Source organism: Cannabis sativa, chromosome 3 (assembly GCF_029168945.1).
Source record: "Cannabis sativa cultivar Pink pepper isolate KNU-18-1 chromosome 3, ASM2916894v1, whole genome shotgun sequence".
Classification (NCBI taxonomy): domain Eukaryota; kingdom Viridiplantae; phylum Streptophyta; class Magnoliopsida; order Rosales; family Cannabaceae; genus Cannabis; species Cannabis sativa.
Genome location: NC_083603.1, coordinates 40,537,725 through 40,561,805, shown reverse-complemented (window position 1 = coordinate 40,561,805; position 24,081 = coordinate 40,537,725). Strand labels below are relative to the sequence as shown.

The following is a 24,081-nucleotide window of genomic DNA, read 5'->3' as shown; positions in this document are numbered from 1 at the left end:
GAGTCAAATTCCAAACTTAAAACTAAAAATATGTATTGAAATCAAACAGAAATTAATTAATTAGAAAGTTTCAAGAACTGAATCAGAAAAGAAAAAGATGTTAACAATTTGTTTGTTATAATAATAATAATAATAATAATAATAATAATCCTGAGACAAATAGTCAAATTTAGTGAAGATAACTAATAATAATTATGTCTAATTAATTCAAAAATTATATAGAAAGAATAGAATGATATAGTTATGTTTGTTTATTTTATATTCATAATAATAATTATTATTATAATTATAATTAGGCAAATAATAACTGGCTGCCACTAATAATGTGGGATTAAAAAACTCAAAGGCAGAGCAGATGATTAGGAAGAGATTAATTAGTTTCAGTTGTTTTTTATCTCTTAATAATTTTTCTCTTATTCTTTTTTTAATAATTTTTACCAAAACAATAATAACAAAAATCATTAACAAACTTTCTCTCTTAGAGGGAAAAAAAATGAGATTGTTTCAATCTCTTTTTCCCTCTAACACACCATAATTCATATTTATTGCTGTTCTTGACCAATATTTTATTTATATTTTGGGTTTTTATATATTTTTTTTTTCTTGTTCATATAAATATATAGATAAAGTAATTTTGTGTGATTTGGGAAATTGATTATGACAAGGGGTGTTATAGAGAAGAAAGAAGAAATTGTTGCAGTGGCTATTGATAAGGATAAAAGTAGCCAATATGCTCTTAAATGGACTGTGGATCATCTCATCACCAAAGGCCAAACCATTACTTTGCTTCATGTTAAACACAAAGCTTCTTCTGTTCCAAATCCATGTAATTATACATATATATATACATAATATAATATAACCTTATATTTATACATATTTATGTATATATAGGTATAGCTTCTTAAATGGGACATTTCTTATGTGACGTTATATATTGTAGTTACAATAGGTATTCTGATTATTTTCGAGAAATTCTGAATACTTAACAGTGTCAATATACTCGTGTAAAATCAAACAGACACAAAAGCTGTAAATTATTTAAAATTTTCTGAAAATTCAATTGCCATAGGGTATAGCTATAAGGTACATCATCATATCAAAAAAATACTAATAATAAGAAATGTGCTTATGATAAGAGCAAAACTGATACTCTCACCGAAATATATATATTTATATAGATGTATAAGTAGTAGTAACCTTGTCTATGTTGTTTGGTATGTGAAGTTGGGCACTTCATCTCAGTTCATGAGGTTTCTGAAGATGTAGCAAGAAATTACAAACAACAATTGGAGAATCAAGCCAAGGATTTGTTCCTTCCATTTCGTTGCTTTTGCACTAGAAAAGATGTATGTACTATGTTCAACTCTTGTTCTTCTTTGATCATTTCTATGAAAATCTAAATAAACTTATTGTAATCATTATTGTCATGGCAAAAACAGATCAAATGCAATGAAGTAATATTGGAAGAATCAGACATATCAAAGGCAATACTCAACTATGTTGCAACTCATTCTATTGAGACTTTAGTACTTGGTGCAGCTTCAAGAAACAGCATTGTCAAGTAATAATAATAATAATCTCTTTCTTTCTTTTTTCTGTCAAGTAATAATAATAACATCATTTATGCTAAGTGATTGTATTAAGTGGTATCAAAACCATGCACCCTCAAGTGTGACCGACATCACGTAAGGAGCGGCCTGTGGATTAGCCCTAAGTGGGCCATCGTGAATGTCGGTTACAAAGAGGGATGTATTGTTAGGATCTCACATTGATTAAGTATGGAATTGGTTAATAGTATATAACTACTTGTTCACCCTTCTGTCTTAGGCTAGCTTTTGGGGGTGAGTTCCTAGTATCAGAGCAGGGCCGACCCTAAAACAAAGTGAGCCATAGGGAAAGAAAATTTTTTTGGGCCCTTATGTTAGAAAAAATATGATATTTTTCAAAATCGGTAAAAAAAATGTATCATTTTAAAAGAGAAAAAAAAATTTTGAGCCCCTGGGCTGGGTGGGCCCTAGGCACAGGCCTAGCCCGCCTATGCCTAGGGCCGGGCCTGTATCAGAGTCATGCACCCTCGAGTAGGACTGACAAAGGGTGTATTGTTAGGATTTCACATTGACTACATAATAACTACTTGGGCACTCTCGTGTCTTAGGCTAGTTTTCGGGAGTGAGTTCTACCCAAGTGGTTGTATCAGATACCCAAAAGAAAAATGCTAATTAATTCCCATGTTTTTTAACTTTCAACAGAAGATTCAAACCTACAGATGTTCCAAGCAGTGTTTCAAAAGTTGCACCAGAATTCTGCACTGTTTATGTTATTGCCAAAGGAAAGATCTCCTCTGTTCGCTCTGCTATGGCGTCAGCACCTTCGAGATCGAATTCTCGTAACAACATTAACCATATACCTCATCATGTTCCTCACAATGTACCTCAACATCCCAGAAGTATGTTTCTCGAAAATCGAGCATTGTTTAAGGTGTCTTCTTTCTTTTCCCATTTCATTTTTTTTTTCTCTTTTTCTCATTGCTTGGTTGATACTGATGCAGCTCCTGAGAGATCACATCATAACAATCATGGCAATCATAGCAACCATGGCAATTATAACACTCTTTACCATCAACCAGATGAAATGGAAATGAGGTAATAATTATAGGAAAAATCTATAATACACCTCAAAATGAGTGTTTCAATACACCCTCTATCAGTTTTGGCATTTAGGAGAGCTTTTAAACTTTTATTTTTTCATAATTCTGTTCGTATATTTTTCGAGAATTCTGAATAGTTTATAATGTTGAAAATAAGCTTCAAATGTTTTGTTGCACGGTTGACTAATTCTTCTGCACTGTAAACTATTTCGAATTTTCTGTAAATTTACCTACACCGATCATGAAAAAATTACACTAAAAATCTCTTCTATATACCGAAATAGATAGAGAATGTACCGAAAGATTGAGAAAGAACATTGTTTCTCTTTGCAAAATTACATTATATAAAGGTCTATTTTTACTAACAAATCTCTCTTATATGAAATGATGAAACAGGTCACCTTTCACAAGAGGCAAACATTCAATGAACAAGTCATATGAACTCTCACAAGACACTGACATATCCTATGTGACAAGTGGAAGACCAAGTATAGATCGTTTGTTTCCTTCAATCCATGACACAAGTGATCAACAAGGAAATAGCCCCAGATTCTCAACTAGTTCTGACTTTGATGTTCTCAGGAATTTTTCATCATCTTTATCAGGACACAAGTCTATTGACTTGAGCTCTTCTCATTATGAATTCTCTAATCATTCCAACGAAAGTGGGAATTCGAATTCATCTCAGAACATGGTAACAACAACAACAACAACAGATTAAACAGTAATGATGATCCAAACTAAGTGTTTTAGTACTAACTTTCTTGATGCTTATTAGGATGATGTTGAAGCTGAGATGAAAAGGTTGAGGTTAGAGCTTAAACAAACAATGGATATGTATAGTACCGCGTGTAAGGAGGCGCTCTCAGCGAATAAGAAGGTATTAATCTGCATATCTATCTAGGATTGTTCGTACAATTTGTAATCCGTGGTTCTAAATTCTAACCAATTCAGACTAAACCATTTGAGACCAGACCAAATGAATTTAGTGTCTATAATTTGGTTTCTTTAGTTTGGTCATAGTTCTAGAATTCGTGCTTGTGGTTTAAACCAAACCAAATCACTTAATTTTGTATGTATACTTAATATATTTGATATTTAAGAACCATCCTAGTCATAATATTGATATTGACTTAATATTGTTTTAAGAATATTATAAACTTTCAAAAGTAACAAAATTTAGTAAAAAAAATCATACAAATCAATCTATTCTTAAGGGGATTAGTGTGATTTGGTCTGAGCATTTAATTAGTCTGGTTCGATTTTGAACTTTTAAGAAACTGTAATACTGGTTTGGTTCGAAAAAATGAAAATCCAGACCAAACTAAATTATTGAACACCCTATCTATCTATGGAATGTTTTCATTGTTGGAGAGAGATTTATGGATGTTTTCACAATAGGCACATGAGCTTCACCGATGGAAAATGGAAGAAGAACAGAAACTAGAAGAGGCGCGACTAGCTGAGGAGGCTGCATTGGCTCTTGCAGAGAAGGAAAAAGCAAAGTGTAAGGCAGCCATTGAGGCAGCCGAAGCTGCTCAAAGGCTTGCTGAATTGGAAGCACAGAAGAGAATTCATGCTGAAATGAAAGCTCAAAGAGAAGCTGATGAGAGGAAGAGAGCACTTGGGGCCTTGTCTAGTGGAGAAATAAGGTATAGAAGATACACCATTGATGAGATTGAAGTAGCAACACAAGATTTCGCTGAATCTCGCAAGATTGGAGAAGGAGGCTATGGACCAGTGTATAGAGGTGAATTGGATCATACCCCGGTTGCTATAAAGATTCTTCGTCCAGATGCAGCTCAAGGAAGATCCCAGTTTCAACAAGAGGTCAGCTTTAGATTTTTTTGATGAATTAAATCACACCAAACACAGCATTTATCCAAATTCTGAATTAAATCATTCCCTTTATTTGTACTAACTATTTGATCACATTGCAGGTTGAAGTACTAAGCTGCATAAGACATCCTAACATGGTACTCCTTCTTGGAGCTTGTCCCGAGTTTGGTTGTCTTGTGTATGAGTACATGGCTCATGGAAGCTTAGAAGACCGCCTCTTTCGAAGAGGTAACACCCCAATTCTTTCATGGCAATGTAGGTTCAGAATCGCTGCAGAGATTGGCACCGGTCTCTTGTTTCTCCATCAGACAAAACCCGAACCTCTTGTTCACCGCGACCTTAAACCTGCAAACATTTTGCTAGACCGAAACTATGTTAGCAAGATTAGTGATGTAGGCCTAGCAAGACTTGTTCCTCCATCAGTAGCTGATTCTGTGACTCAATACCGAATGACAGCAACAGCAGGAACATTTTGTTACATTGATCCTGAGTATCAACAAACCGGTATGCTTGGTATTAAGTCAGACATTTACTCATTCGGGGTCTTGCTTCTACAATTGATAACAGCAAAACCACCAATGGGATTGACTCATCACATGGAAAGAGCTATTGACAAAGGTACTTTTGAAGAAATGCTTGACCCTGCTGTTACTAATTGGCCTATGGAAGAGGCATTCAAATTCGCTAAACTAGCACTTAAGTGTGCTGAAATGAGAAGAAAAGACAGACCAGATCTTGGCAAAATTGTGTTACCTGAACTTAACAGAATGAGAGAATTAGCTGAAGAGAATATGCCTGCTGATGGGACTGGCTATATACCAGCTTCACATTCCCCTAACCGTGGCCCGAGTTCATCTCCATCACAGGTGAGCTAAAAAGATCCAAGCTTCTTCTTCATTCATTCTTGTATTGTTCTTCTGAGATTGGTCTTTCCTTTTTGGCTTTTCAGGATGTCATGAGTGATCATATGCAACGAAATTCGGGGTACGAAAGCTCAAGAAGCCTTTCTAGTACATCATCTTCTACAGAGAAATAACTAGAGCTTAAAGACATTGAAATTTACTGGCTTACATGGTTCTTGAAGGTCATTACATTGTCTATATATATAAATATCAATTAACAAGGAGAAAATTAGCTTAATATTGGTCAGAACAGCAATCTTATGAACTTGGCAAGTGTAACCTTTTTTTTTCTCATTTTATAATGAATGCAGATAAAGAAAGTCATATTAATTTGTGTCACAGAATTGAAATTGTTTAACAAGATTTCTTTTTTAAATACTAAGCTTCAGATCTTTATTTATTCAAATGAGAAACAAGCTCAAACAAGACCATACAAACAAAGAGTTCATCATTAACTTCCTCCTCATAATATATAGAGAAGTAGAAGTTAATATATAGATAGCAACAAGAGTAAGAAGAGATCAGAAGCTTTTTAGATAGAGATACTGTTGGGAATTCCTTTGGCTGCAATACCAATTTCGCCATTAGGAATGAGAAGATTGTATGGGAACTTAACAAGCCCATACCTGTTCTTCAATGTTGCATCATTGTTCCTCTTAACAATTCCATCTTCAATTTCGGAAAGTCTCCTTCCAAATCTCTCAAAGGCCTGCAAAGGTTCAGCTTCTGCTGTCCATTTTTCTTCTCTTTCGCCAAGATAGACTTCATCAGAAGCATGCTTAGACAAGACCTCAATAATGGAAATCTCAACTAAGCTCTGCAGCTCAGAAGTGATGGTTCTCAAGAAAGCCTTCTCTGGATTTGTTTTAAGCTCTTCATATTCACGAGTACCCTCTTCAGGCATGAGTCGCCTGCTTATTGTGGGACGGTTTGGAATGTACCCTCCATAAGGATATTGCCCGAAATTGACAGCTGCATGAAGAGCAGAAGTAGTCCATATAGCTGTGGTGCATGTCTCAACTAACTCTTCGCGAGTCTGCATGCTCGGCCACCATGACTTGTCTTTTAAGTCACCATGACCGACCTCTCTGAGCTCCTTCCACCATGCTTGGAGTTCTTTGTCGTTTTGAACAATTTCATCACTTTTGTAGTAGAAAGAACAGTACTCTTGAACCCAATTTTTCATTGCAGCCCATATTTCGAGTCCATCAACAGCATATGGATAGTCCTCTATCAGTAGCCGAACACCATGTGGTGAACTTGGATCCTCAACTGCCACCCCCCTAAAGCATAACAACAAATATTAAGTTTCCCATTTTTTGATTTAAACTCTTAACAACTCAATTTGCAAGAATAAAAATACCTCTTGATGAGATCAGCTGGGTGTGCTTGTTCAGCTAAATTCCAATTCTTATAAGCAGCTGAAGATATTTCCATGGAATATTTTCCAGGGAAAACCACTGACTCAATAATACCACCTCCATTAACAAGAAGTTGCCTAGCAAGTGCATTGATATTCATGGTGTCGCGAAAGTGAGGGTGCAACAGCTTGTGAATTGGGTGTAAAACACTAAGCTGTCGGTTTGTTGCTAGCACGAATGGCTCAGCTACTGCATGAGTATTCAACCTGAAATTCGATACAATATTCAGAACAATCTCAAAACATAAACCAAAGTCATATGAACTAGTTTCTTTATGACAGAGATATACCAATGACTAACAAGTTGGTGATGACCATAGTCATTAACAGTGACATAAGCTTTAGAAAGTTGCCAAATGGTACTTTCAACGCCTTGCTCGGCTGGTGTACAAATTTTGCTAACAGCACCTAAAGCATCGCCATTTGGATGTGGTAAGCTTAGTTCAATTGCCAATGGCTTCAAAGTACCATCATTGGTTAGGAACAAAAGTGTTCTGGTGGCATAAATCTTTGATGAAGTTGTATCATTGACTCGCCTCACGAATGGCATGAAACTATCATGGTGATCCAATATGTACAGCTTGTTTTGCTCAAGTGCCTAATCAAACACAAGACTTTAGTCATCAATGCCATATGTAGTTGAGAAAGAAAAACAAAGATATATAGGAAGATTTTGATCACCTCATTCACTGATAAACCATCCAAGTTGTTGATTATGTGTGATTCAGTGATGTTACTAGTTTGATTGCCATAGATTGAAGGGTCAAGTTTGCTTGTTGGTGGAAATTCCTGTAGTTAAATTACAAGTAAGATAATCAAAAATGAATCTTAAAATACTTTGAAGATCTTTATAGGAAAGAAAAAGTTAGTACTTGGAGACGACGAATGACAACAGGGTTAACTCCAGCCAACATTTCTCTTCCAAACTCCTCATCTGTCATCCATGCTGCCTTGTCCTCTGCTCAAAACCAATGGAAATAGATTTTAACAATCAACATCATTACATGTTTATCTATGGTATCGATTCTCATTCATTTATTTACTCAATTTCGTAATGAGAAAAACTAGTGGAACCCACATAAAGTAGGGAGAAAGGAAAGTAAAAGGGTCCCAAATGAAAAAACTACAAATAAAAAGTAATTACATTTTCTACCGATGACAATTTAGTCATGTTAAAGCATTCTGATTACCTTTCCGACTAGTTTAGTAAGCAACATAATAAAATATTATTTTCTATTATTTTATTATTAAACTCGTTCATTTTTTCGGTTGATTATTCTGATTTTGATTACCTTTGATCACATGGGGCATGGGATATTTGAGAAATCGGGTACCATCAGCTCGAAAAAGGTCTTTCAATGTTTCCAAAGGTACATTTTTGCTTATTGTCTCAAACACTGTAAGTGGTAGAGGAAAACCACCTTCATACAAACTGAGTACATCTTTGAAGCTATCAAACTCAGCTGGGGTTCTGTCAAATAATGACTCAATGGCAGGTTTAATGATTAAAGCAACTGATTTCAATGTGTTAACAAGGAAATCTGACATCTTCAAATGACCAAACCGCTCATCTCTTGGAATGTAAAAGTTCAAATTCAGAAGATCAATGTCCCTACTCTCACTGTTGGGATCTGTGAAACACACAATAATCACATTAAACTAAAACATGAACAACAGAAGAAACCATTGTAAATTCATACATGTGTTTAAAAACTCTGGAGCAAAATATACTTCAGAATGTAAAATTGTTAATTATTTAATAGAGAGCTCGTAAATTACTAACGTTCAAAGTTAAGAAAGAATATTTAATATCTCTATTAATTCGGGGGGCAAGATCTTATTAGTGACAAAGTTCAGTGGGCAAAAATCTAACTAACCTGTCTTGGTTGGTGGTCTTCCAGTTCTTCCTCTACGAGGATAAGGGTACTCACTAGTCCCTCCAAGAATTGGTCTGACATGTTTTTCGCCCTTGTCTGGATTACCCAAATCATTGTAAAAATCATAGTCATAGATTCTATCACCATCCTTACGTTCTCCTGTTCCATTTCCTCTGAGGTAAACCAGTTCTTGTTCTCTATACCAGATCAATGGGGCTGGTGTTTGATGAGGAAGATATGTCTGTATATAAACACCACCAAGTTCATCAAATTACTTTCCTTTGAGTAATTTTATCAAACACCCAATAAACAAAATTAAATAACTAAATACATAAATAGGATTTGTCCTCCCTTTCAACTATTTTTTGTTTCAAAAATTCTTCTTAAACCATAAAAATCATTGCAAATTCAATTATATTCTATTGGGTTAAGGACGGTTATTAAGAGTTAGTCTCACATTGCTAATATGTGAATTTAAATTGTGATATATAAGATGAATGGGCTACTTCTTCTATTGCCAATTGGTTTTGAGATGGAACCCCATTCATCTTATCCCTAAATTTTAACATGGTATCAGAGTCACTTGTCCAAACAGATACTAGTCCCATTGCCAATTGATTTTGAGATGGAACCACATTCATCTTATCTCCAAATTCTAACACAGGTTAAGCTCGTGCCTAGGATCCACTAAACCCGAGAGAGATATTGTTAAACTAGATTTTGTTTTGATTATCTTAAAAATGTTAAATACTCTCATACTACAACTATACCTGTTAGACATAATTACATAAGAAAATTGTTTAAAAAATGAGCAGAACATAACTGAAGGGACATATATGTAACAATTTTTATAATTCGGAAAAAAATATGAGACTAAAAAACCATATTTAGTACCTTGTTCCTGAAGAAAACACGATCATAGTTGTAGTGATTAGCAGGGTAAACCCAAGAATTACAAACAAAATGAACTTGGCCTTGATCAGGAACATCTTCAAGAGTAAGAGACTTAAGAAAGAACTCAGTAGTGTGATTGTTGTTAATGACAAAAGCCTCAGGAACACCAAATCCTTCTTCCAATTCAAAATGAACACTATAAGCTGATTCCCCAGCTAACAATGGAAAAAGGGTTAGTATATTTGTCCAATTCTCCAAGTATGATTCTTTTCCAAGCTTCCCTTTCAGCTCATTACCTACCAATAAAGAAAAAACACAACTTTTAATGTCACTTCTCTGCAAAACAACTTTCACAAAATGTAATAAAAAGAAAAACAAAACATTATTTTGTCAAACACCCTATAAGCATATGAACTAACTAGTACTACATGAATAGTCGATTTTTTAATTTTCTTTTCTCAATTTTCAATACCTTTACTTGATGATTTGAAAAAAAATATATATTTTTCACAAAAAGATAAAAACTCATTAAATTTATAATTTCCTCACAATATTAAAGAATATTTGCGGCAAAACTCTCTTATTATTTACAATTATTACATATGACCCTAATCAAAAAAGTGACAGCAAAAGTACCTTATCTTACAATTTTATTACAGTCGTACCTTTTTTTAGACATAAGTATCAACTCAGAAACACGTAGTGACATATTATTAGACCACCTATTATTAAATAAGCTAAAAAAATATATCGTTACGTGTTTCTGAACTAATACTTAACGGGCTTAATTGATACTTATCAGCTAAAAAATAGTTATAAAGTCCTTACTTAGCATATATTGTAAATATAACAAAATTAATTATGTGTAAATTACTTAATATAACACAGTTTATCATTAAATTTTTTTTTTTGTTAATTTCATATAATAAATATGAAAAAACACATAAATCGTATCAAAAAATGGAAAATATGTATATATACATATACATTATATAAATATGTATGTATAAATGAACTAACCAGTGTGAGTTTGAACAGAGCTAATGAGTTGAAGAGAAACTCTTTGACCCAACAATTCACTCAAAGGATCAATAATACCATTCCTCATGTCATTGAAATCCAACACATTTTTCTTCATCAAAACCACATTCCCTTTAATCTTCTTATTACCACCAAAGATTGAGGGAGGCTTCACTATCCCAAACATTTTTGCTTAATTTGATGATCAAAATATATAAATATATATATATAAATATAATGGAATAGAGAGAAGAAATAATAAGGTTTTGTTTGGTTTGTGTGATCAAGTTAGTGAGATCATGCAATGTATTTATAGTCAAAATTTTGTGCTTGCAAATAATTTCAATAGTGATTATTTTAATTATTATATGTAATAATAATACATATGAAATGTAATTTAATTGTATTAACTAGTAGTATCTACTAATAATTAATAACTTATAATAAGTGTGTTTTAAATGTGATTTAATTAGTAGGTAGAGTAGATAGATAGATAAAACAAAAGGATGATGATGTTGATGATGAATGTTTTTTGAAATAATTAAACACTCATCTTTGTTTTTTCAAAATGAATATTTTAGGAAAAATAATAGGTTGGGAATGAGGTGTACTAGATGTGGCTTAATAAATCCATACATAAAATGTTTCTTTTTAATTTTTCTTTTTAGAGTTTTATATTCACACCCAAAAAATATATATAATATGATTCATTTTATATGTTTATTTTGCATAAAATTGATGTATATTTAATTTATACTTAGTTTTTTTTTCTTATAACATTCTATAAAGATGCATATGTAAAATAAATTTATTTTAAATGTTAAGAAATAAACTATATGAAATTGAGTAAAAATAATTATAAATGAATTAAAAATAAAAATATTGAAATTAAGATGTAAAAGAAAAATTAATTTAAGTTAATTTTTTTTAATATTTGAGTGTTAATTTAAGAGGAAATTACACTACATACCTCTTTTAATTTGATGTCTTTAATTTTTACTCTCTCTTTTAAAATTTATTATATTTACCTCTTCTTTCAATTATTCTACTAATTTTACTCTTATCACGTTACGATAATTTTTATTCATCTCTAATCAAAATTTTGCTCTAACTTTCTCACAAACCTACACATCTATCTACAAATAATAGAAATATATTATGTTTGAAATTATGGCTTAGTCATGTGAGTGTGCGAGGATAATTTGTATATAATACTCATAAAAAGAGGTATTTATGAATTAAATTTAATTTAGAGATAAATTTAATTAATGTATTAAAAAAATGAGTAATCTTCAACTTGTTCCTTTATTTGATATGTATATTTTGTTATTTTTTGAAATACCATAAAAGTCTATTGAGAAATTTACAAATTTATATCCACCATAAAAATATTAACATTAGCTAAGTTTGTTACTAATTTAGTAAGAGTTAACATTTGGATAGACACTTGTTCTAAATTCTCTTATCTTTTAATTTTTATACACTTAATTTTTTTTGTGGTAAAATCCCATTGAGTTTACTTATTATTATAAATTTGAGGCGTCAGTTAAATATTAATTGAATGACCACTGTGTACATTTGTATATATGTGAAAGTAAAATTTCGAAGTCAATACAGTAATAATTTAATTGGTATTTAACGGTGATATACAACTAACACCTCAAATTTACAAAAAAAATAAATAAATAAATAAACACAAAAGATTTTTGCCACAAAAAAAAATAAAAATATTAATAAAAAAATTCAAAACATAAAAAAATTTCACTACAAACAACCCATATATATATATATACTAGGTAAATGTACGTGCCGAGCCACGTATTGCTAGTTTTATTTAAGATTTTGGTATTTTTAAGATTTTGAATGTATTTTATTTTTAAAGATTACAAATTTTTTGTTTGAAAAAATTAAATATTTATATTTGAAATATTATTTAATAATGTATTAAAAATAATATTAGTGTAATTATAAAATTGTAAATAAATTTATTATTGGAGTAGTAGATTATTCTATTTAGTTCTTTTTTTAACATAGCATTGTAATGTAAGTTTATATTTATAAATATTCTGTAAAGTGTTAATATTATATGAACATCTCCATTTATAAAGCTAAAAAGTGGGTCAATGACAGAAGTGGTATATCTGCAATCACACAAAGATAGAAGTGGTATTTCTGCTTCCTATGCTTATCCAGAGAAAATATTAGATAACGTAATGTTAACTTTAATATATAAAGATTTTTCTTTTTTAAAAAATAAATAAAAAAAATATTAATATTCTCCCAAAATAGGTTTGTTAGAGAGATATGTGGGTAAAATGATTTTTTTCATTTAAAAAAAGATTATTAATATTTAAAAGATTGTTTAATTTTTTTGGATTTAATTATTGGGTTTATTTGTTAACGGGAGATCAAACCTAATCGTTAAATAATGTTAACTTTAATATATAAAGATTTTTCTTTTTTAAAAAATAAAAAAAAAAATATTAATATTCTTTGTTAGAGAGATATGTGGGTAAAATGATTTTTTTCATTTAAAAAAAGATTATTAATATTTAAACGATTGTTTAATTTTTTTGATTTAATTATTGGGTTTATTTGTTAACGGAGATCAAACCTAATCGTTAAATTTAACAGAATATTCTTTTTATTTTTAAGAATATTCTGTTAAACCAAGAATTGCCGTTAGATAGGCACTTTTAATATATAAAGATATAAAATTAAGCACAAATATTACTTAACACTACTACGTGGTGATATCTTGCAAAAAATTTACAATTCTTTATAATAATTATTACAATTTCATTAATATAAATCGACTAATCAAATAGTCTTTAAACAAAGAAAGAATACATTTTTTTTATATAAAATTCGATACTTAATTATATAAATAATACTATAAACATATAAACACCAATTTCTCTAACCATAATTTACATATGTATTAATTAATGAAGAGTGGGTGGGTAGATTTGGCGGTGAGTATTAATTTCAATGTTGCATTATTAGATTAATTTTTTATTTTGTTTTAATTTTTTAAAAAGGGTTGAATTATTGGATATAGAAAATCTAATCTAAATATATTATGAAGGTTTTTTATTTTATTTTTTGGTATTATTTTATGTTAGGTGTCACATCTTTGAATAATAAAAACAAAAAAGTATAGTGTCATTTCTCATGTCAAGATAATGTAAATTCTTTCTTTTTGCTCTATATAACAATGACATGTAATAGTGATAATAATTAAGAAATAAGAATAATTTTAATAATTAGGTTTCACGTGTTAATATATTTATTAAAAATAAATAAAAATTATTTCTTATCTATCTACCTCAGGCAAATAGTTTATTAATTAATAAGTTAGAGATCACATGATGATATGAATTATTTTATTGATTTATGAATTATGGTAATTTTGTTATAATTTCTAGTCAAATAATTACCTAAATTAACATTCACAGTTTTGAAAATTTGTATCATGTAATATTTATGTGTGTATTTAAATACAAGTGTATATATGAATTGTCAATAAATAAATATAAAAAACTATAATTGTCTATTTCAAATAAAAATTATATATAGTTTTATAAATTTTAAATATTTATTTTCATGAGACTTAATTGTTTTTTTTTTTTGTTAATAGACATGGCACTTAATTGTTATAAACATAATTTTTTAAGGTATATTGTTAGTATTTATACATAATATTAGGTTATCGTTACGTGTATATTGCACGTATATTTATTTTTTATTTTTATTATATGTATTTTTATAATTTTTTAAATTAAAAAAAACTAATTAATTTTTTAATTTTGTTTTTATTTTTAATTGGGCAATCTGGCAACATCCATCTCTCACTTGGTGATCCCATATCCAGGATGATAAAATGGAGCTAACTACCAAAGGTGATCCCTCGACCCATTAATCGTGTCTTATTTTTTTGAAGTCTCTAACTTGGGGATTGCGACTCTTGACCTGTCTGATCATACATCACTCTCTGGGATCATAGTGTGGTTATCTTCCCGCAGGCTCTCTCTGAGAAGGCCCAAAGATGTAACGTTGTTATTCCAATTGGTTCTAGAATGGGTTTACCCTTTTGGGCCTCCACTGCGGGAGCCACATTTCATATTAGGGAAAATGCGAACAACACAAACCAAATCGATCCACTTATAAACCAAATCGTGGCAATTTAGGCTTCTCTAAGAATCGAGCATTTCCATTCATCGGACTTTAAAGCTTAAAAAATGTCACTATCTTATTCATGAGAAATGTTAAAATATATTAATAGTGCCTAGTATTACCTATGGTGCCATATCGTTATTAGAGTAATTAAGTATCCACATAAATATAATTAAATAACTATTATGAAATATCGACAACCATTTACGAGACGTAGGGCTAGGCCCGTGCCTATGGCCTACACGTTCTGAGAGCCCAAAATAAAAAATAAAAGGCCTCATTAAGCTTTTATTTAAGTAAAATAAGTGTATTATAAACAATAAATATTCATAGCTTGGTTGGTTGGAGTGCATGACACATTACTCAATGGTGTGGGTTTGAGTCCCATAACACTCTATTCCAATATATTTTTTTTTATATATTTTTGAAAGTGAAGACCCCAAAATTTAAATGGCCTTAGGCCCATATATTCTCAGGGTTGGCCTTAACAGGATGCCACATCTAAGTAGTGCTAGGTATAACGTGTTGGCTAAGATGGCACGATACAATCTAAGTGATGCACATGAAGTTGTCAAGTGGTGGTCAAGTAGTGGCACATGCTGGTGGCATATCAATGCTTAGTATGTACGACAAAGGTATTTTTATATACCTCTTCAATATTGTCTAGATGTTGACGGGACTTGGTATCCGCCACTTAGGTCTAAGAATACAATGGCACAATCTGACTTGAAGAACTCTAAAAATTGGTATATGGTGATGATCATATGTCTACAGAATAAAAATCATGTATGTTCCTGATAGAAGGCTAAAAGCTTAGAATGCTCCTTAAGGAGAGAGAACCTGGTGTCAACTCTCCACCACCCCCAGACACATTGGTGCTAAGTGAGTTACTACTAGTTAGTGGGACTAGTAGGATAGACATACGAGGACCATGAGGGGACTTGTATGTCTCCATGAGTTGGATTACTCATGGACATTATCGGGTCGATTTGGTAGTGCGTCTAGAGATACCACTAAGAGCTTAGTTGGTATGTTTATACTGGCTTGTTCGTATGCCACTTGCATGTAACGTGGCATAAACCTCAAAGAGACGTTATGGTGCGTCTTGGCCACAAGTCTCAACACGAGAAGACAAGGGTAGTCATTCATGGAGCTAGTTTGCATATACGCACGAGACAAATAAATCGTGCTAAAAAGAGATTGTCTAATATATGCTACTAGTTTGGTGGCTTGTCTTGAGGGTCTCTCGACATGTGTGGAGGCATGGTGCCTTGAGGAGTGGACTATGGACGTATAGGAGTCATTAGGCCATGACGGAGACTATTCGGACAATATCGAATGAGACATCATGTTAGTTTGGTGTTGGCATTTGGTCACATATGGTACCTTGGTCACGGAGGACTAGGTGAGCGATGGTATTAGAATTTTACCTTGCCATAGTGAGAACATATGGATAATGCGAGTATATTAGCTAAAAAGTCTCGATGCATAGATGCATTCATAGATGCTTGCGAGCATGACTAGGCAAAAGTTGTTCAAGAGACGGGAGTGTGCAAGAGGCACACGTTCGCGCGAAAAAAAAATGAGACTATTATTACATGGATGGTTAGAAGGTTGATCTTAGCCTTGAGAAGTCAAGGTATTGTACGGGTGTGTTTTTAATGTCTGAAAAGATGAGCATGTGACACTAAGCATTATTGGTACCCTATATAACAATGCTCTTTATTTATATTACTTTGCATAAATCACAATAAATCAAAGTAAATTAAAAAGAAATTCAACTAAAATAGTTTTCTAATTTAAATTACAAAAATATTTAATTTAAATTAATTATATATATAATTAAAGCATTAAAATATACAAACTCCAACATTAATCATCACTTATAAATTTTTAAATTTTTTTAAATAAATTATAATAATAAAAGTAAAGTTCAAATAACTACTTATCAATACCTAAATATTATGTATATAACAAAATATTTAAATTTTATTTTTTGTATTATAAACTATTTAAAAATGGATGGTCTTATGTATAAAATTGAAAAAAAAATAAAATAAACTAATAGGACAAGTAGAAGTGTACTATAAATTTATTATCTAACTATTTATAATAGTTTTTTTTTAAAGCTTATTCCAATATATAATAGTTTTAAAAAATTTTATAATGCACTCTAAATGGGGTTCACATGTATTATTATTTATTTTATAACTTTGAAAAAAAAAATAGTTTAATTTTTGTAATTATTTAAGATATTGTATAAAATTTTAAAAAAATTTAAAAATTTTAAAAATTTAACACATTAAAAATATTTAAATAGCTTATTTTACAAGCCTATAAAATAAAGAACTCTATTTTCAGCGTATTAATTTTTTTAATCTTTTAAAATTTTATAAAATATCTTAAATAACTATTGTGTAAACGACCATAAAAAAAATTAAACTAAAAAATTCACTCAAATACCGAAAAATAATTGAAAAAATAACTAAAACATGCAAAAAAGAGAGATTCAATTCGTTATCTTAGTTCTCAGCCTCAGTCAGCTCTTCCGCCGCGCCGATCGCTGCTCCTTCGCTTCCGACGCTCACGACCACCAACCACTCCATCTCTCTCTCTCTCTCTCTCTCTGGTAAATTTTCAAACCTTAATTTCATACAATTTCTATATCTATACTATATAGTGCAAGCAAAGAGCAATCGTATATATACATTTGAAATTTTAACCATTATTAACTTGTTTTTGAAGCTGTTCTGTAATCAATATCTGAATTCAATATTCAAATTTTGTTTAATTAGTTTTTTGATTGAATAGTTATGTTATTTTTGTAGTGCTGATGAAGTTTTTTTTTAGCTAGGGATATGAAATGAATCAATAATTTGCAAACACTGTGTCAAGACTTCAAATTTGTTAGGGTTGAAACTTGAAACAAATCTGTGTATCAAAGCTATTATGATTAAGGATAAGTTCTATAGAGGAGAGAAGAAGATTCAGTTACCAAGATAAGATGAATTCCTCTCAGATTCTTTTGCTTCCCAAGCTTGGATGGTCTCTCCCAACACCTAAGCTCACCTGGAGAAACCGCCTTCAGTATCGAACTTCCCTAAGCCTGGTTAGTGTGTCAGTATTCATGAATGAAATCAATCATGTTTAGTTTGTGTACAATGAATTTCAGAGTGTTTTGTGAAAGTAGTCATTGTGAAAAATTTTATTAGTAAAATAACCATGAAACATTACACCATGCGACCATAAATTTACACTGTTCGATGATAATGGTCTCACAATGTAAATTGAATGTGGTTATTTTGCTAATTTAACATTTTCATGCTGTTAGTTTAGTAAATTTCCCTAAATTAAGAGATTTTCTGATTGAAACAGAGAGGTGGGGATGAAGATGATAGATATGCAAAACTAGTTGGGGTGGCTGATGAGCTTTTGTTGGAGCTCAAGTCCTCCTCTTCCTCTAAATCTCAAGACTTTCTACCTACCGACGATGATGATGACTATTCGACCTTGTATTCACTCATGATTTGTTTTGCTCAAAATGGGCTGTTTCCACAAGCTGAAGCCATTTGGGATCAATTGCTTAATAGCTCTTTTCTGCCGGAAATTGAAACTGTCTCCAAACTCTTTGATGCTTTGTCCAACAGAGGACATTTTGATCAAATTGCCCGAATTCTTGCTCAGCTTAGCTCTAGAAACTTGGATATCTTACCCCAGGTATACTGCCTGGCTATCTCTTGCTTTGGGAATGGAGGCCAGCTCGAGCTGATGGAGAATGCAATCGAGGAGATGGTGTCTAAAGGTATGCGGGTTGATGCTGCCACTGGTAATGCCTATGTCAGATACTATAGCATTTATGGCTCTCTGACAGAAATGGAGGCTGCCTATAGCCGCTTAAAGAGGTCTAGATATTCAATTGACAAGGATGGAATCAGAGCAGTGGCACTTGCCTATTTGAAGCAGAAAAAGCTTTACAGGCTCAGTGAGTTTTTGAGGGAGGTGGGTCTTGGCAGAAAGGACGTTGGAAATCTCTTGTGGAATCTTCTTTTGTTGTCGTATGCTGCCAACTTCAAGATGAAAACCCTCCAAAGAGAATTCCTGAGGATGATAGAATCCGGGTTTAGACCAGACATCACTACCTTCAATATTCGGGCCCTAGCATTTTCAAGAATGACTATGTTGTGGGATCTTCATCTTAGCATCCAACATATGAAGCATGAGATGGTTGTTCCAGACATAGTAACTTATGGATGTGTTGTGGATGCTTACTTGGAGAGAAGACTAGGAAGGAATTTAGACTTTGTTCTTAGCTCGATGAACATGAACAGCTCTCCGAAAGTACTAACCGATCCCCTGGTGTTTGAAGTTTTGGGTAAAGGGGATTTCCACTTGAATTCAGAGGCCTTTTTAGAGTTCACAAAGCATAACAACTGGACTTACAGGAAGCTAATTACAATTTATAAGAAAAAACAATTCCGGAAGAACCAAATCTTTTGGAACTACTAATTTGTGGCCTCCTGCTGTTCCTGTACTAAAGCCTCTATTTGACCAATTGTGAATTGTTGGCAAAATACACCATGGGTTGATTTAGATTAATACCGTCGTGTTAGATTTTCTAAAACCAAAATAATAGGCTTGCTAACTGAGAGATTGAACATGCTACAGCTCCATATTTTATCTGTTTCACTCCATTGTACAGATCAAAGCATCCAGAGCAACCAGAAATGCCAGGTAATAGTCAATAGATTCACAATATCACCATTTTTTTTCACTTTTGTTTTAACATCTGACTTTACTGATTTTGAACATGGACTTGGGGAAATTGGATAAGTGACTAACCTTGGTTTCTATTATGCAGATGATGAATCCTCTCTCTGACTTAGATAATCTTTTTAAGATACCACCGCCTTAGCTTGGTGATGATATAGGGCATGAAGGGTCAACCAGGTGTTTTCTTGGCTTAAGCTTAGTCCAGTGGATCTGCAAAAATCTTCCTTGGGATGATATTTCTCGGTAGTTGGGCTTGTCAACACCTTGAATATCTCAGGTGAACAACTTAAAGTTCAGTTCATGAAGATTACCTCAGCAAGCACAATAGCATGGTCAACTCCCAAAACTGGCTTCCACAGAACCCCTAAACGTACCATTATGCAGCCAACAATAGATGAGTGGATACTCAGCAATCAAGACAAAATATGGCTAATTAAATTCTAACATCAAGTCAAGTCCAGACACTGATTCTGCAATTTCGAATCTTGGCCAAACAAGTAAAACACCCCTGCAAAACAACCAGCTTCAGCTGTAGAAAATTCTACTTATCCAGGTCATAAATCATCCTCATAAATTGATATTGAAGAACAGTTATGCACCGAAACCACACGGGTATGGTAATTTTCAAACAGAACATTGGTCTGACTTATCAATCTTATTGTAAAAGGGAATACTAATTCTAGTTTTCTTTTTTGTCATTTTTGTGAAGAGCAAACTAAATAAATAAGCTTCTCATAACCTGAGTGTAACTTTGTAGATCTCCTCAATGACACTAATATATGTTAGTCTAATGCTTCGAGTTTAGGATGGAATTTTTGTGCTTTAGCATACAAAACAATAAAACATAAATGAAGTTCTTTGATGCTTAGGTTCAAAATTCTTGAACTTTTTCCCTGTTAATCCCTGAACTTTTTATATCTTCATTTTGATTTGAACATAATTATCAATTATATATATTGAGAATTAATGTTAACAAGTGTTGGTAAAATTGCAGTTGGAGGTGAGCAAGAAAGACTATGAAGGTTCAAAGGGTTTAAAATCTCTTATTGTTGATGTAACACCAATTAAGAGTTGAACTCTTTTTCTATTGTTCAAATTTTGGTTTTAAATCAATGTTCCAATTTTGCAATAACAGGGCAGCTTCTAATTCCCACTTCAAATGGTAAGACTCGAAAATCGACTTTCCTTCTGCCCAGGTTTCATTGCAGCCTAATCGAAACTCTTCAACTTTTTCCACTATGCAGGGTTATTGACCACAACCTTGGATTCTCTTGGAATGGTGTAGTCTCCTAGCTTAGCTTCATTCAGATGAGATTCATATGGAGGTATCAAAAAGAGGTACTAACTGGACTCATATCCCAAAACATACCTAATATTTAAATCTTATTCTCTTTAATTTCATCTTTTGTTGTCAAGTGAGTGGTCCTCCCATATTCTCTTTCTTCAAATATTTTGCAGCAATCTCATGATAAAATATAAAAAAGAACTCATCAATAATCATATTCCATAGATATAATATCTGTGTGTTTCTGTGTTGTCTGATATGATTAATAATAATATTAATAATAATAATCTCTGATCTGATCATTTCCTCTCCTTTTTCCTTTGAGTACTTTTGAACTGTTCAATTATTAAATCGAATAATAATAATAATAATGATTTAAAGAAAGCAAAAGATGAAGCAGAATTTTGTCTACTTATCAAATCACAGTGCTTTAGCATGTGTTGTTGTTGATTGTATGTCCTCTAAGTTGAGATTACCATTATAAAGATTAAAACTTTAATAGGGGACCACCACTATCAAATTATTTTGTTCTTACTAATACATGATAATGCTTCTCTATTTATTCATGATAAACCACCAAATTGGTATAATCTATCAAAAAAATGAAAGGTGACATTTTTACATATCTTGTTCTCCAAAATGGTATGCATCACAAACATTCCATTTCCATTGAACAAAACCCTTTTATTAAATTCCAATTTGATTTAGATGTAATTGGAGTATATAAAAAATCTAGACCAATTGGATTCTTTTCTTCTTTTCTTCTTTTCCTATGCAAATCCACTTTGATATTTTTAATTCAATTCATTTATTAGTGATTAATAAAAATATCATCTTTTTGGCTTCCTTTTCCTTTGTTGTACTTCAACTTTGATTGAGTGGAATTTATTTGTTTTTTTCTTTATTATATTTATATATAAAATACATGTAATATACTAAATGGATGGGTGAGGTTGAGAAAAAAAGAAGGAAAGAACCAATGGAGAATGAAGGGTTAAAATTAAGAATAAAATAATGAGTATTTGGTGGCGAAATCTCATATATTTTAATTTGAATAATTTGTGGTATAAATATTTAAGTTTAACTTTCAGTTACAAATAACTATATAAGTTTAACTCTTAATTGCAAATCAATACTTAAGTTTAACTCCCAAATGTAAATAAATACTTAAGTTTAATTTTTAGTGGTAATAATATTTAAGTTATATTTTTGAAATTTCTGTAGGTACCTAGCTGTTAAGTGTTAAGTAAGTTTTCACGTAAGAATTCCTGATTGGTCTACGTCATTAAATTTTTTTTTTTTTTTTAAAAAAAAATAGTTTAAATATATCAATAAGAAAATGACACTTAGATAATGATTTGACATTTAACAGTCAGATATATATAGAGTTTCAGAAATATAATTTAGGTATTATTATCGTTAAAAATTAAACTTAAGTCTTTATTTACAACTAAGAGTTAAACTTAAGTATTTATGTCGTAAATTAATCTTTTAATTTGAAACACTTAATTCGATGTTTCCTTTTTTGTTTTGTTAATACTTCCTTATTTTTATTTTTGTTTGTAAATTTGAGACGTCACTTAAATCTCACTATTAAATAACAATTGCATTGTTACTGTGTACACTTGAATACATGTGACATGTTGTTATTAGCATTGAGGTTTCATCGCCAATTATTCTAAATTAAAGAGTATTGTTATTGGTCACCAGTAATGCTTAACACTTTCTAGAGGCGTTATATTAAATTAGAGTAATTTGCGACATAAATACCTAAGTTTAACTCTCAGTTGTAAATAAATACTTAAGTTTAATTTTTAGTGATAATAATACTTAAGTTATATTTCTAGAACTCTGTAGGTACCTAACCGTTAAATATTAAGTCATTATATTCACGTGTCATTCTCTTATTGGTATATTTGAATTAATTTTTTTAAAATAATACAAATTTAATAACTTTGACCAATCAGAGATTGTCACGTGTCAATTTATTTAACTAGGTACCTACAGAAGTTCTAAAATTATAACTTAAGTATTATTATCGCTAAAAATTAAACTTAGGTATTTATTTGTAACTGGGAGTTAAACTTACATATCTATATCGTAAATTACTCTATTAAGATTCGGTATTTAATCACACCAATAATTATATAAGCACTTTTAGTATTTTTCTACAACAATATATGACCTTTTTTGTTTAGTATTTTTCTACAACAATATAGGGCTATTTACAAAAATATGGGAAAATAAAGATAAGTTTTGATATATATGGCATAAAAACTTAATTACACTAAATATGGCATTTTTTAAAAAAACTTACAAATATGGGAAAAAGTCTTGAGTAATGCCATAAAAAACTTAAAATTTGTGTTTCTTTTTATTTATTTTTTCTTTTTTAAAAAAATAAAATACTAAAATAAATAAAAAATGATCTCAACTATAGATATTATTTTTTTTTATAGAAATTAAACTTGTTTTTTTTTTATTTAAACTACTATTTTTTTTCTTTGTTTTTTTGTTAAAAACTAATTATTTCATTAAAAGCAGCAGAAAAAAAAAAAAAAAAAAAAACCAGTTTCATCAACATCACCCTGAAGAAAAAACAATATAAAAAATTATAATCTAAAGATAATATAAACTTTAAAAATCAGTTCATCAACATTGAAAGAAACTATTAATTTCATTAAAAGAATAAAAAAAATAGTTTCATTATGTTATTAGAATTTTTTTTCAAGTTACTTTTTTATTATTTTGTTTCTAGGTTGGAAACTTACACTTATATTTTGTTATTAAATTATTGGTAGGCATTATGTGTTGTTTTGATTATATTTGTGATTAGTATTTTTTTTTTTTGTATATTTGTGTGTGTGTGTATATTTTTATTTGATTGTTTGATGAAACTGGTTTCAATTAACTTTATTATTAACATTTGTATTTTGTTATGATTTTTTATAACGTCAAAACTGGTTTCACATGTTTTAACTATTCTGTAATGGGGTTGCTCAATTTTTATGATATTATTATATATTTTTTCGTTTGTATAAAACCAGTTTTATTATTGTATGATATTTGAACAACAATTTTTATTTTATTTTAATTAATCAGTTTCTGACATACATATTATTTTATTATTTTCATAACTGGTTTTTTTAAGTAATTAATTTTTTTTATTGTTGTTCATAATTGAGTTTTATTCAATTTTTTATTAATTTATCTCAAGAAACTGGTTTTTATTTGTTTGTTTTTATTTT

General features: G+C 30.8%; 3 protein-coding genes across 7 annotated transcripts; 2 read left to right on the top strand and 1 right to left on the bottom strand.

The window, feature by feature from the left end:
* The first annotated feature begins 345 nt into the window (after nucleotides 1-345).
* Nucleotides 346-6,675, top strand: LOC115709525 (U-box domain-containing protein 35). The gene is made up of 10 exons (XM_030637645.2): nucleotides 346-826; nucleotides 1,228-1,349; nucleotides 1,443-1,564; nucleotides 2,253-2,449; nucleotides 2,552-2,645; nucleotides 3,047-3,344; nucleotides 3,429-3,530; nucleotides 4,052-4,480; nucleotides 4,591-5,355; nucleotides 5,439-6,675. The coding sequence occupies exons 1-10, from the start codon at nucleotides 658-660 to the stop codon at nucleotides 5,523-5,525; spliced, it is 2,385 nt and encodes a 794-aa protein (XP_030493505.1). The 5' UTR covers nucleotides 346-657; the 3' UTR covers nucleotides 5,526-6,675.
* Nucleotides 5,755-10,882, bottom strand: LOC115709296 (probable linoleate 9S-lipoxygenase 5). The gene is made up of 9 exons (XM_030637370.2): nucleotides 10,603-10,882; nucleotides 9,583-9,878; nucleotides 8,689-8,929; nucleotides 8,104-8,442; nucleotides 7,684-7,769; nucleotides 7,493-7,600; nucleotides 7,102-7,409; nucleotides 6,755-7,018; nucleotides 5,755-6,674 (listed from the first exon to the last, which is right to left on the bottom strand). The coding sequence occupies exons 1-9, from the start codon at nucleotides 10,787-10,789 to the stop codon at nucleotides 5,924-5,926; spliced, it is 2,580 nt and encodes an 859-aa protein (XP_030493230.2). The 5' UTR covers nucleotides 10,790-10,882; the 3' UTR covers nucleotides 5,755-5,923.
* A 6,340-nt stretch (nucleotides 10,883-17,222) lies between these two features.
* On the top strand, nucleotides 17,223-21,145 carry LOC115711278 (pentatricopeptide repeat-containing protein At3g42630). 5 transcript variants are annotated; one of them, XM_030639613.2, is made up of 6 exons: nucleotides 17,223-17,407; nucleotides 17,629-17,887; nucleotides 18,154-19,509; nucleotides 19,637-20,160; nucleotides 20,543-20,710; nucleotides 20,793-21,145. In XM_030639613.2, the coding sequence occupies exons 2-3, from the start codon at nucleotides 17,783-17,785 to the stop codon at nucleotides 19,282-19,284; spliced, it is 1,236 nt and encodes a 411-aa protein (XP_030495473.1). In that variant the 5' UTR covers nucleotides 17,223-17,407; nucleotides 17,629-17,782; the 3' UTR covers nucleotides 19,285-19,509; nucleotides 19,637-20,160; nucleotides 20,543-20,710; nucleotides 20,793-21,145. The 5 variants fall into 5 exon arrangements, with proteins under 5 accessions (XP_030495473.1, XP_030495476.1, XP_030495474.1 ...); XM_030639616.2 differs by having other exon boundaries at nucleotides 19,637-20,165; XM_030639614.2 differs by having other exon boundaries at nucleotides 17,242-17,407; nucleotides 17,607-17,887.
* Nucleotides 21,146-24,081: the final 2,936 nt, after the last annotated feature.